At 43.0% G+C, this 14,838-nt stretch overlaps 1 protein-coding gene across 1 annotated transcript; it reads left to right on the forward strand.

Moving 5' to 3' along the window:
* Positions 1-438: 438 nt before the first annotated feature.
* On the forward strand, positions 439-12,902 carry rundc3aa (RUN domain containing 3Aa; the record flags this gene model as incomplete). The annotated part of the gene is made up of 11 exons (XM_083896629.1): positions 439-545; positions 8,089-8,204; positions 8,352-8,485; positions 8,668-8,753; positions 8,982-9,071; positions 9,609-9,689; positions 9,776-9,941; positions 10,021-10,178; positions 10,968-11,081; positions 11,750-11,856; positions 12,648-12,902. 11 exons carry the CDS (start codon positions 439-441, stop codon positions 12,788-12,790), a joined length of 1,302 nt encoding a protein of 433 aa, XP_083752755.1. The 3' UTR covers positions 12,791-12,902.
* Positions 12,903-14,838: the final 1,936 nt, after the last annotated feature.

Raw genomic sequence — 14,838 nt, forward strand, 5'->3', positions numbered from 1 at the left:
ATGAAGATTATTCATTTATATCAATTCTACAACGTAAAAACCCCCACGTGAGACTCCTTTTTCATGTGTGTCATATGCTGGTATGTTATTTTTTATTTATTTTGTCCGTCCTTTTGTGATTACCAATAAAGCTTTATTAAAAAAAAACCAAAAAAAAAAACCAATAAAGCTTTGTTGAACTCTGATTAAAATCTGAAAATAAAGGCGTTGTCAAACACAACAATTAAAAATGTTTTATTTTGAAAGTCTCACCCGGAAATCTTACATGTAATTGCTTCTATCTTGCTAGCCTCCTCCTCCTCCTTCTCCAGCATCAGCAGTAGCGTCGTCCGTGGCTCTCTCGCGGTGGATAGCGGGTGTTTGTAGGACACAGGGCCTACGGAGGGAGGGGTCCTGGCCTGGGCACGCTTCCCTAAGAGGCCCCGGGGCCGCCGCTGGATGGAGTCGGGCTGCATTCAGACAGCAATGGCTATGGGTCTGACATCGAAGAAGGCGTCTGCACGGAGCGTCGGCGTGGAGCGAAAGAACCTCATCACGGTTTGCAGGTACACACCTCATGAAGTCATCGATATGCTGTGATTCTGTGTGGCAAACAAATCCCGATCCTGCTGCTCACCTCTCATGTATGTTTAACAGCAAGATGGAACATGATGATAATGATAATACAGGATAATGTTAAGGATGGAAAAAAGGGCAGGTGTGTCCCCGTACAATAATCTATAATTACCTGTTTTGATTTAGTGTTTTGTATCAAACGCACCTGCAACGTTGCCTTATCAATATTATTATTACCAATTATTTTAATAGACAACAGTCTCTCCATCACAGGCAGGTTGAGTGTCCGTGCAGGACAAGGGCACGCCGGACTCCTCCCCCTGTGTCAGTGGTCCTCAACCCACAGAGCACACACACACAGTGCTGATGGTCTTTATATGGCTTCCCATAAATCACTGTCTTGTACAGTGTTCAGAACGGTTGGAGCTGAGAGTGTCTGTGCAGCACCAGAGAGTCCATCATCCACCAATTAAACCTCCATCAATTTAGTCGCAACTCACCTGACAAAAGGAAAAAGAAAACATCTGCGCTGTTCAGAACCCGCTTTCAAATATTCAAGGTCAGGAATGAAACTGCTTTTATGTGCAGCAGAGTAGTTTCCAACTTGTGTTGCTTACAAGGTTAAAGAACCAGCTTGTAGGAATTAGCGACATCTCATGGTGAGACTGCAGATTGCACTACCCACAGATAATAAATACACCCACACAAGACCATATAAGGTCGTGGTTAGCACTTAGAAGACCTGGGTTCGCAACCCAGTCAGAACAAGGGTCTTTCTGCATGGACTTTGCATGTTCTCCATGTGTGTGTGGGGGTTTTCCCCTGGTTCTCCAGTTTCCTCCCATAGTCCAAAAACATGCAGATTTGGGGATTAAGCAAATTGGACACTCTAAATTGACCGTAGGTGTGATTTTGAGAGTAAACGGTTGTTTGTCTCTATATGTGGCCCTGTGATGGACTGGCGAACTGTCCAGGGTGTACCCCGTCTATTGCCCAATGTCAGCTGAGATAGGCACAGCACCCCCCACGACCCTTTGGTGGAGGATGAAGCGGTAGATAATGGATGGATGGATGGATGGATGGTTGTTTGTCTCTATGTGGCCCTGTGATGGACTGGTGACCTGTCCAGGTTGTACCCAGGCTTTCCCCTATGGATAAAGTGGTAGACAATGGATGGATGGAAAAATCATGGATATATTGTTGATGTTTTTGCTTAAAATGACTTATTTGGTAATCAAACAAATTTATTAACTGGTGTTCTTTGGTTTTGCAGGATGAGTGACCTCATCCAACTATTATATACCTCTATTTTTGTATTCATCACCAGATAATTGTGGTAAAATCACAGATTTCCTTTGATAGTTCAAATAGGTTGTTGTTGTTATAGTGCTACTGTGGTTCAGGAATTGCAAATTGACTGCAGTCGTAAATGGAGCCTCACAGGGACATAAGTATTTGTGGAAGATGCATCACGCATCCAATCCACGCCCCAATATAAAAAAAAGGAGACTGATGCTGAAATTGACACTCAATCAAGCATTTTTATTCCACTACCTTTCTGTCCAAGGTTCGTTTCCTACATTTTAGTGACACATACAGTGAAGCAAAACAAACAAGACCTCACAGAGCATGACTGCAACTAAAGAGAAGTTCTGACGAAGGACTGACAACACAGAGAAATATTAGCGGCAGCACAGCAGCACTGTTGTTGAACCGACTGAGCTTAGACTACTTTAATCATGTGAGCATTTTAAGGACACAAATACACACAAACACTCTGGACAAGACAAGAAATGAATCTCAAACAGCTTTTCATCAGTAATGCTTCACTACACAGTTTTTCAGACAAACAACATGATGACAGTGATTAGGTTCACGTCCATGCTTCTTCCTGCATCTCCTCATCCGTGATGTTCCTGACCCTTTTTGTTCTTTCTTTTTTTTTTCTGTTCTTCTCCATGCCGCTCTGGTCAGAGTTCATTCAAGTAGTCGTAGGAGAGATTCTGATGCTGAGCATCGTGTTGGTGCAGGACACAGGATCAGGGTGCTGTCGGTCGCGCTGACTGAGACGCAGCCACTTCTACAGCTTTGAGCTGCTGCCTGGCTACAGAAGCTGAGCTCACATTAGTGCGTGATTAGTACACCAAGCCAAGCTTTTATTTTTCTAACATATGTGTGTATATATATATGTATATATAAAATTTGACCTTCTCCCAGTCTTACATTAACATTAACAGTCAGAACACTCGGGGATTAAAACTTCCAGTTCGCAAAACTTCATTTGATGAAGTTTTTTCAATTTAGGGAATCATTTTAGGGGTCAAACAGTTCACATGTTGTTGGATAAGGTTCTTTTAACTCTGTTTATCACTTGTTATTTCTTCCTTGATGTAAAGTAAAGGAAAACCTGATCAAGAATCACAGGGAACTTATACACAAGGCCTGAGTGAGGGAGGGATTACAATTGGTTCATCTGTAAATCAACTGAAATACTCGTAATTAAAATAAACAAATAAACAAAACAATTTCTCTTGATGATGGAACATGTTAGAATTGATTAAAAATAGATTTATGTGTATCTTCCTGCAGAGGTTTGTGTCAGGTGTCATAAATATCAGTCACACCAAAAACGTCCAAAGGAATTAAATTTTACTGGCCACCCAGAGATAAGAGAGTCGGTGATATGTATCTATGGTGTCCACAGTGACAGCAGTGCCTCCTGTGCTGTTGCCACTAGCAACAGGTTTCATCTTAACATGACGGGGCCAAGCCTTCTGCAGTCGACTGAGAATTTCCCTGCCACTAAAAGGTTAACTTTGTTTATCGGAGCTGAATGTAACTTAACAGTCACAGGGCGGTTTGTTTACAGGCCTCATGCGGCACTCCTGATGTGTGAAAATGTGATGATTTGTAGCTCCTGTCTGTTTTAAAGAGCTGTCGTGCCGTCATCCGTGACTGGTGGAACATGTTGATGTGAACACACGGTGAACCTAAGAAGACACAGATGAGATGAGTGAGACCTGCCTGGAAAGAGAAAGGACGGGGGAGGGGAGAGGAGAGGAGGGATGGAGGGAGGGAGGGAGGGAGGGAGGGAGGGAGGGTGGTGTGCTGCTGTGTAATGGCTGAGGCCGAAGCTCTCGAGGAGAGAATAAAATGTTCTGTACTCTAGTAAACACAAATACATATTCACATCAGCTGGACATGCTTCTGCAAGTGGGCAGCTCTTTGTTTTCTTTTTTTATTATTATTCTGAGAAATAGCACAGGCTGACAGCTGCATCGTTTTGTGCCACACTCCACCTCTCTCACTCTTTCAACCTCCATGTCTCAGAAAACATTGTTTTATCTTTTTTTCTGTTTTTGTGCAGTTTTCTTTTTTCTTTTTTTATTTCCCTGATTTTGAAACTATTTTTTATCTTTATCATCGACCTGAATTATGTGAAATTACAGCAGAAGATTCCTTCATTTTGGAGCAGATCCGCCCACTCTCTTATCCCCACCAGTTTTCCCTGTTATTCCTCATTTTTTTCCCCCTCTGTCCTGCTCAAACATCTGATTTACACTCTTGCTGCTTCTCAGCCTTTACGGTCCATCTTTCACGCTGCTCCAGCTTCACCTCCTCTGACCATGAAACACTTTGCCTGGACACTTGTTAGCAGAGGGGATGGGTGAGAGAGACATGGACACACCCTGCTGTGGTTACTTTTTCACATCTATTATTAGGATTTGGCCCAGATCATTATTTTTATCTTCATATTTATCAGAGCACAAGGCATTCTTTCTCTTGGCTGCATGTGCCGCTCCAGCGCTGGACAGGCCTTCTCCCCCAACAGTCCAGGATGATAAACACAGCACTGGATGGTGTTACACAAGGCTGCGGCCAGTGAGGAGTCTGCTTGTGTCATCTGATCCTGCTGGTTATGCCAAGACTAAAGAGACAGACAGACAGAGAGAGAGACAGGAAGAAGAAGAGAAAGGAGTGACAGAAATGTTTATGTGGGAGGAAAAAAAAGAAAGTTGAGAGGGTTAATATGAAGCTTTGTGCAATTAGTTTTAAGCCGATAAATGCAGTGTTGGTTATTTCAGGTGGTGCTGCAGATCAAACACTCGTGCGTAAGTACAGTAGAGGGATGAAAAGTGAGAACAAGAGGGCATTTCAAGAGAGCTGAGAGTGGGCTGGGCGGGGATCCAGGCTGAGTGAGAGGAGGCACAAAAGGAGACTGTCAGAAGGCCCCGCAGTTGTTTTTCAGTGTCAAATCGTACCAAGAGCATGTTGCTTTTCCACTCCATCCATTTGCATTTAAGGCATGCCAGCAATGCCTCTTCAGATCAAAGGACTTTACAGAGGAATTTACACTCATCCGCTGTAATGGTCCTTTTGTGATAAAGCTGCCAATTTAGGTGGTCACAGAGGGTTTTCTGCTGCAGTTGACTTCACTCTTTTATGATTTGAAATGCTTTCACATAAACAGTCAGGCAGCCTCATCTCAGAATTCAAGGCTGCATTGTACAAGTGGAAGCTCATGGATGATTGTAGCACATACAAATAATACTACGGTGCAGCTCCATTAAACAATGAAATCATGACTTTTTGAGACAAAGTGAAAATGCCACTGACCTGTGTCCTTGATAATTCCGGCATGGTGGTAACAAGTCAAAGTTCCAAAAGTAAATTTAATCCAGTGTTTGCTCTCAGTTGGCATAGACCCAGTTTCGATGCTGTGGTGGTGTTTGTTTCTTCTCTGTGATGGTGCCGTTTTATGGTGACATTTTCTGCCTGGCCCCCTACCCTGCAACGCTGTCCCCTCTCATCTAAAGTGTCTTGCGTTTGGGGAGGAAGGCTTTCCGGAAAGAGGTGGTGGTGGTGCCTCTGCTGAAGGATGCGGTGCCCAGGGAGATCTTGGTCTTTCCACTTGTGATGGTGGAGGAGCCCAGCGATGTTGTGCTCTTGCCCCTCATGATGGAGGAGCCCCCCATGGCAAGCTTGGATTTCCCCCTCTTTATGGTGGTGTTGCCCACAGTTAAGGCAGTCTTCCCCTCGGTGAAGCTGGTGTTTCCCATTGAGGAGAAGCTTGTCTTCCTGACCCAGATTCAACGGTGAGGATTGGGGCTCACTCGACGCAAAGCATCGCACACTCATGCAGCACGCCCTGCTCTGCAAGACCTCGAGAGTAATAGTAGCATCAACCGCAATCCAGAGCAGACCAGAATGCTAAGCGTGGATATCGCGACCCCCGTGTCACATAAAGCTTTCGTTGAGCTGGTCGACGTGGGCTCTGGAAGGCCACATACCACCCATGTGTCCCTGTGAATGGACAGAGGCAGCCGTAGGTGGCCACAGCCTCTAGGCAGCCCAGGACAGTGGTGCGATTGTCCAACCGCCACGACGACACCGGACAGTTGAAGGACACATTGTTGTAAAGGGGACAATCTGTGGTGACATCACTATCTTCTGGGCCATTGTTCCTTATAGCCTCTGATTGTAAGACATTCCCTCTGTGTACAACTGTATGCACCATATGTGAAATGAGTTGCAAAGTGTCAGATTTGATAAAAGAACGGATGCACGTCTTTGTGTTCTCCACATGTGTTTTAGGCTTTGTTTGCTCGCATCCTGTATTTGTGTTGTCCCTCCCTGTCCCGGGTTGTGTCCACACGGTGACTCGTTTACAACTCTTTTCAGCGAGCAAGTCTGTATTTTTCTCCATTTTAGTTGTTTTGATAATTGAATATTCCACAAGAAGTCAGCTCTACATAAAAAAATCAAGCCAAGCAGTGTTTAGACAGGTTACCTTTATAAGCACGGTTACATTCGTTCAGTTTTCTAGTTCAATTGGTTCAGTTCAGAATGGTTATGGGAATGCATGGGACATGCTTCAGAATATCAGCCAGTCTTGTCAACAAGTGTGTCACATTTATACCAAAATGCATACTGGATGTTGACGACTGTGCATGCACATACAATACAGGGGGATCGTGCTGATGAAACAATACACACACACACACACACACTCTCATACATCACACATGGCTGTTTCGCAAGTTGACACACAATAAACCGTCTCATTGTTGGCACATTTACATAACACACTCAGCACGGCAGCTCTCAATTGCAAACCCATTAGATCGGCTGCTCACTTTGCACTTTCATACCTTATAATTGGTTCTTTGTGCAGACAGGGTTTTTATTCATGAATCACATCCTGCTTATTGATCTAGAAACTTCTGACACACATTGATCACAAATATTAGCAGCTCTTCTTCATACTACTAACCTGCTATCATTGACCAGAAAGACATATCCATGGGTTTTTTAAGTGTGTGAAGGATTTATGTGTGAAAATCCCAGTAGACGTTGCTGTGCTTTTCTTTGCCCCTGATGAGGACGGTTTTGACCATAGACATGGACTTGTTCCCATGAGTGAATGTCACAGTGGTGAGCGAGCTCGTGGTCTCCCCTCGTGTGACAGATGTTTTGACCACTGCTATGCCAGTGTTGCCCAAACTCACTGTGCTTTTGTTCCAGGAGATGGAGGATTTACCCCAGGAGAAGGTGTATTTGGTCCTCAGGATCGAAACCCTGCCTTTGGTGAAGGAGGTCTTGCTTGATGAGAATGCGGTTTTCCACTCATTGTTAGAGTCTTTTTTGGACTGCGTCGATGCTGTGGGTGTCTTTGCCCTTGCATCAGGGGTTCTCTCCATTTAGGTGTTCTTGCGCCTGGATGCCAACGCTTTCCGGAAGGAGGTGGTTGTGGATCCCCGGGTGAAGCTCGCTCGTCCCAGAGCCACAGTCGTCTTTTGTCTTTGAATGGTAGAGTCTCCCATGGAGGTGGTGGTCACACCCCTGAAGATGGAGGACTTGCCCATGGAGACGGTAGTTTTTCCCCTGGCTATGGAGGTTTTTCCCACTGCCAGGGCAGTCTTGCCCTCGGTGATGCTAGTGTTTCCCATCAAAACAGAGGCAGTCAGCCCGAGCCTGTGCCTCACAGCCGGCTCCTAACATGCACACTGCATAGCTTCCTCCCTGTGGCGGGTGCAGGGTGAGTGTGAGAAGTCGAAAGCCAAACTAAAGCTGCAGTAGCTGCCCTAAATAGATCGGACCACCGTGTATAGATGAGGGGGAGGGAATTATTTGATCATTCTTGATCCTTCAGAGGGACATGACCCAAAGAGACGTGGAAGCACATCATGCACAAAGGCTGAAAAGACAGGGGATTAATTGTGTCGTTTTCATCTTAACACTGCCAAAGCACTGAAGGGGTACATTGTACATTGTACACAAGACAATTGGGGTGACCTCAGTGTGATAAGATGGCACGGTTCCCAAAAAAGGAAAGAGAAATCTCTGCTGTTGTTGCAGGGTTCAAAATACAGTAGTACATTTGTCAGCTCGGAAGCAACATACGGCTGCGTTTCACTGGCTTGTGCAGCAGGCAAACGAGTTCAAACATCTGAAGTGGCTTCTCTTTTTTTTGTCTCTCTGCTCTCATTTGAATTGATCGAATTCTGCATCTTCTCTGTGTTTCTATTCCAGATTCTCTGTTAAGACTCTCCTGGAAAAGTACACAGCAGAGCCCATAGATGACTCATCTGAGGAATTTATTAACTTTGCCGCCATTATAGAGCACATCCTCAGCCACCGCTTCAAAGGTAACACTACAGGTGACATAGCGTAGGACAAGAGAGACAAATTAGTTAGTAAGGCTTTAGAAGTGTTTAATACAAAGTTGTTAATTCTAAAATGGTGTGTGTGTGTGTGTGGTTGGGTGTCACTGCTATGTTTAAATGTTTGACCAGGTTCTGGAAGCTGGTTCAGCTCAGATGGACAGCGCAGTTTCTGGGAATACATCCGAGTGGCATGCAGCAAGGTTCAGAACAGCTGCATCACCAGCATTGAAAACATAGAGAACATCAGCACATCACGAGCCAAGGCAAGTGTGTTCCCGTTCACTAGTGTGCGTGAGTTTGATGTGGTAGCAGTGAGAGTGTGTGTGTGTGTGTGTGTGTGTGTGTGTGTGTGTGTGTGTGTGGGGGTGTTGGAGGGGTGGGGTTTGCCAGGGAGAGCACCAAACAAAGCCTCATATTCCTACTCTTCTTTGACTTTGTCCTACAGGGCCGGGCATGGATTCGAGTGGCACTGATGGAAAAACGTCTGTCTGAATATGTGTCCATTGCTCTGAGAGACACGAGAACCACCAGGTCAGGCCAGTCATGTTAAAGGGACTGTCCCCATAATTCAGATTGTGTTCCTTTAAGTGTGGTTGCAATGTAGCAAAAGTGCAATATCCAAATCATGAAACACTACAATTATTTGATAAAGAAAAAAAGGTGTTATTAAAAGAATTATCATGGCTATTAAACTGCGATATTCGTGTTCATGTAGTATACGTTAATGATAGATATGATAACGACGTCTTCACCTGACAGGAGGTTCTATGATGATGGAGCCATTATGCTGAGAGAGGAAGCCACAGTTCTGACCGGCATGCTGATTGGGCTGAGCGCCATTGACTTCAGGTAAGAAAACGGCGACATACATCGTGTTTCAGTTAGAATATATACATTATTAATATATCTGCCTTAAAAATCTTTTATGACCCACATTTCACGGTGGACCTGTATGCATAAATAATACATTACTATAGTATTAATGTACTTTCTTCTGTTTAATGTCAAGAGACATAAGAGTATGTCTAAAATACAATATATACAGGGTTTTAATGTCTACACTACAGACATACAATAGCCTTCTAACGCGATTAGCAAACACAATGTACCATTAGAACACTGGAAATGGGCCTCGATACACCTATGTACATATTCCATTAAAAACCAGACTTTTGCAGCTAGAATAGTCGTTTACCACATTAACAATGTATAGAGTGTATTTCTGATTAATTTAATGTTACATTCATTGAAGTGAGCCATAACTTTTGACAGGTAATATTTACTGCACATCATAGGCTAGATATTTGCTCGTAGATAATGTGTACACCCATTGGGTTCGTGAGATTAATATGAAGTTTGGGTTTTTTGACTGTTGTTTCTGTGCAGTTTCTGTTTGAAGGGTGAGACTCTGGATGGGAAAGCTCCTGCTGTCATCGACTACACACCCTACCTGAAGTTTACTCAGAGGTGAGACTGATCTCGTCGCTTCACCCTTAGCATATCACGCGTGTGCAAGTGTAACGCCACAATCCCCTCCCCGTCTCATTGTACAGTTACGACTACCTGAGTGACGATGAGGATCGTCACAGTGTGGACAGCAGTAACAGTGAGGAGAGCGTCCCTGATCATCCATACATCCCCCTGGTGACCGACGAGGAGAGCTGGAGCAACAAGTGTCGCAAGATGGAGCAGAGGTTCAAGATTGTTTACGCCCAGAAGGTGACTCCCCAAAAAGAAACGATGAAATAAAACAACCACTATCACCAAACCAACCCCTAATTCCTTGTTTGGTGTGCAGGGTTACCTGGAGGAGCTGGTGCGTCTGCGGGAGTCACAGCTGAAAAACTTGGAGACAGAGAACAAGCGGCTGAGGGCCAAAGTGGAAGAGCTGAGTGTGCAGAGCCAACAGGAGAAGAAGGAGCTGGAGGCCATTGTGCTGGAGCTACAGGCACAACTGTAATGAAGCATGACAACAACATTGAGTTCATAGTGACCGAGTAAAACATTCCAAATGAAACCATATGCCCTTGAGATAATCACACCACATCCTGCACTCTTAGAAATAAGGGTTCTTCTAGAAGGACTGAGGTTCTACCTGGAACCATTTGCCTCTGAAAGACCCCTTCCAGAAGAAAGGGTTTTTCAAGGGTTCTTGGTAACACTAATGGTTCCAGTAAGAACCAATTTGATCCAGAGAACCCTTTAAAACCCCTTTCCTGAATAAAGGATTTTAAAAGGGTTCTTGGTGGAACCCACCAAAAGGGTTCCAGGTGGAGCCAAAAAAGTTTCTCCTTTGAGGACAAGCCGAAGAATCTTATATGGTTCTACTTTTATTTTATTATTTATCTACAAAGAGTGTGCTTGGATGACATTCAGTTAACTTTTCATTCTAATAGAGTTTTTAACAAGGAGATAAAGTGGGCATTTTAATATAACCACATAATTAGGAACATTTGTTGGTGATGGAACATTTTTACTCATTTGAGTTAAGTTATTGGTCTATGAATGTCCTTAATGTAACCAGATATGTTTCTCTATAGCAGATGAAACAAAGTCAATTAAATGCAGATGCAGTTTTTGATGTTGCCAGTTTATGAGGCGACACATCTGATAAACCACATACGCGTGGCTCAACCTTTAGAAGAGATACACAGTTTTTACTTTAACTCTATTTCGGTAAACATTGTTTTCCTGGAATGTCGAGTATTTCTCCTGATATGAATCTATTTTGTCTGATCTGTCCAGCTCGGCCCTCACACCCTGTGATTCCTCTCATCTGGATAAAGATCTCTCCATTCCATTGGTCAATCAGTGGTCCACCATCACAAACAACCAAGGCGATGTCAAACTGTTCCGCAGGTAAAGTTAAACGTTTACACTATAAGTTAAAGTTATAAGTAAGTATAAAGCTGATTCAGATTGTCTTTAAACGGGACATGTTATGCTAAATCAACTTTTTTCATTTAAATCCTTATATTTGGGACTCTGGAGGCCCTATCAGTTGACAAAGTGTGAAAAAAGCTGACTCACTCATGTTTTTGTGGTCCTCCTCAGCCTAAGTACAGGAGATAACACATGTGATGTTGACTTACTCACAATACATAAAACAAGCGAGAGTTCTGGCGAAGGCAACTTTATCCGAAAAGAGGAAATCCGCAAAGTCCACAAAAAGTTCTATTCTTGGCTCCACAGTGCAGCACAGAGTCCTACACAACCTTCCAGCCTCAGAGGATTTATCTGTCCAGTGGATACATTTTATATATGGGCGCAATGTGCCTGCTAGAGCCTGCAAATGATCACTTTTCCCAATGAGAAAAAAAGCACCAAGGTCCTGAGACTCCCGAGAGCGTAGCCAGAACCAGAACCGTGTCTGTCTGAAAGCACGAAGTGAAAGGATGAGGATTAATCTTTTGTTTTTTAACTATGATTCTTTCTTGAAATACATTTAGTGTAACAAGACTTGCCATTGATGCACAGCCTCATACCCAGTGTTAATTTGTGCCATTATGATGTTTTTGTCGATCCAGGAGGAGTTTCCACAGTTTTGAGCAGCTGTCTGCTGAAATCAGTCTGAACTCTGACTCCCAGAGGACTGATGGGAGACAGAACGGAGATGCTGACTGGACTTCAGCAGGTAAAATTACTTTTTTATTTTTTTATTGCACATCACAACATATTCATCACAGCTTATGAAGTAAAACATGTGGAGGTTTGTAGTGCTGATATTGAGCTCACAGTTATTTATTTGATGAGGAAAAGCCATTATTTGAATATACTTCATTAATCTTTGATGATACTTTTATATTAATTTTATTTCTTAAACTTAGTGGTGCTTAATTTTCATTAGCACAAAGGCCACCACACTAATGTTGTATTGCTTCTGCTTGAGTTTGAATATACCCTGCCCAGTAAAAAAACAGTTGTTTGACTCTCTTTATCTTGATTATGGCACACTTTACTTTGATAATATAACTCATTTTCACATACAGTTGCCTTTATTGTTTGCAGAGATCTTGTAAAAGCTTCTTAACGGGGTTAAGGTCTGGACTCTGGGGTGGTCAATCCATGTGACTCATGATAAATCCTGGCATTGCTATCAGGGAATATTCCTGAAAGAACTGTTCATTCAGTATATTTAGGTAGTCTACTGACATCATAAGGTTGCTGAACTTTGACCCAACTGAAACAGCCCTAAATCATAGCATTGCCCCCACAGGCTTGTAAGATAGACACTAAGCAAAATATTATATTATTTCATTATGTGGCTTTTTTATGGCTGTGTAGTGTATTTGTATACTTTCCCAACTGCATAAAACCCTTTCAGTGGCAGCCAGTGATACAAAGACAGGCTTGATGCTTGTTTGTGGTGTTCCATGTGGGCAGCTTGAACTATGCATGATCATGAGCTGATTTTCGTCCATGCAGGAAAAGACAACACTCCTTCCATGCTGGGTCTGTGCGGCTCTCTGGCGTCTTTGCCGAGCTCTAAGTCTCTGGCCAGCCTCAAGTCCAGCGAGTGTTTGGTCAACATCAGCACTGACCCCAGCCCCGCACTCTCCCCCAGTTAGGAGCTCCAAACTAACCGCAACTGAGATTTCACCCCCAGCCTGTCTGCCTGGTGATGCTGCGTTGACCAAGACCCTATACCATCCATCCATCTTTGGATTTTTGTACACAAGAGTGAAGCCATCTTGAACCCAAAAGGATCCATTAAGTTTGATTGTGTCCCTTGTTCACTTCTCACACACTCTCCCAACCACCACTTTGTAATATTTGTGAATCTCCTCAGCCATGCAAATCCACCAAAGCATCAGTTTATTTACATTAAAATGTATCATCTGTGCGGTAGTGAGCTTTTCGCTTCTTGTTTTTCCTCATTCAAATACAACCAAAACAGCTCTGGCTGCTCTGTGGATGCAGCCACCGACAAAGGGGTGTGATTATCATTGTCAGAGATAAAGATTATCTATCTTTCTCTGTCTTATTGCTGTCTGTTTTGTGACTTAGACTGAACGGTACTAGGGGTCTGTCTACACTGAAGCTGCATATGAGTTCTGCTTGAAAAATCAAACACCACAAACTGTTGTAGTCTATTTATTTATTTATTTATTCAATCATATCTCACGCCATCACTTTTGTTCATTTATGTAATTGTGTGGTGTTTTGGATTTCTTTTTTTACGTTGCAATAAACTGTCTTTTTTCCATTAATGACAGTCTGTTTGTGTACATCAGCAGAGGAAGAACAATGCAGGTCTGTGCTCTGTCCCCCACCTTCAATGCAGTTTAAATGAGACCTCAAATGTGTAAACGCTCAAACTGTTAGGAATTATTAAAACATAAAAAATATGAAAGGGCTGAAGACAACGAGTGACAAAATGGTGATTGTGAAAATGGTTAATGGCGGTATAATTGCACCAAACATAATTTTATGTGATTGGAGTATGGCCTGTATGGCATGGGCCACATGTACTTTGGCTCCACCCTGTGGCGTAACATAAAAAGGCATCATGGGGCATAATCCTGGTCCTTGGGACCCACTGCCCTGCATGTTCTAGAAAGTTTCCCTGCTCCAACACACTGGATTCAAATAGTCAGCACGTCAACAAGTTCTGCAGAAGCCTGATAATGAGCCAGGTGTGTTGGAGCAGGAAAACTTCAAAAACATGAAGGTCAGTGGGACTTGAGGACCAGGATTGAGAAACACTGGCTTAAAAGCAACCTTCATTTTCATTATCTCCATAAGAAAATAATGTAAACCTAATTCTAACTGAATAAGTAAACAATAGGTTCACCTGCAACAGAAGGACAGATGTGCTTTATTTATCCCAGCACCCCCGTTTTTATGGAGATGCTGAACTTCTACCTCTTACAGGATAAAGCTGCAGCTTTATAGCTGTTTGACCTCCCTGTAAAAAAAAATATAATGGGAGAGACAATTAATAGAGCGCATATCGAAACCGAATCATTCTTCGTTATTCTCTATTTGTACAGCACAGAATCACAACATGCAGTCCTGAACATCTCGAGGCGCTTCACACTGTAAAGCTGTGACCTTATTAGGACTAAAGAAAGACATGTTTCCTCACATGGAGACAGTGGAAAGAGAAAAGCCTCCACATTTTTAACAGGAAGACGCTAAAAAGAGAAGCAGAAGCAGATTTCAGGGTGGACGGCCACCACCTGAACAGCTGGACTGAAAGAGGGGAAAACTAGTAGCAGACTCACTGTTACAATTACCAAAAACATGAAGCAATTATAACAAATGAATGTGTTATTCAAAGCAATATTAACAGCACAGGTAATAATTATGCTGCTCATAATTAATAGGGTCATATGTTTTGCAGGAAAAGCACCTGATGAGTTATCACTTGGTTGTAAGTGAATGTAAGTGAACCTTTGCTCTGAAGCCTTTCATGACCACACTCACACACTCACAAAAACAGATTTATAGGGCTATTCTTGTTATTTTAGCCTCTGCATTGACTTGTATTCATTTGGACAGTTTAACTAAAACCTTAATCCTAACCTTAACCATAACCAGTTAATGCTGAAGTCCTACTATGTGAAACTTTCAAATATAAACAAATGTCTTTTGCATTCAAACCAAATGACAC

The sequence above is a fragment of the Microchirus variegatus genome (genome assembly GCF_963457635.1).
Source record: "Microchirus variegatus genome assembly, chromosome: 10".
In the NCBI taxonomy this organism is placed as follows: domain Eukaryota; kingdom Metazoa; phylum Chordata; class Actinopteri; order Pleuronectiformes; family Soleidae; genus Microchirus; species Microchirus variegatus.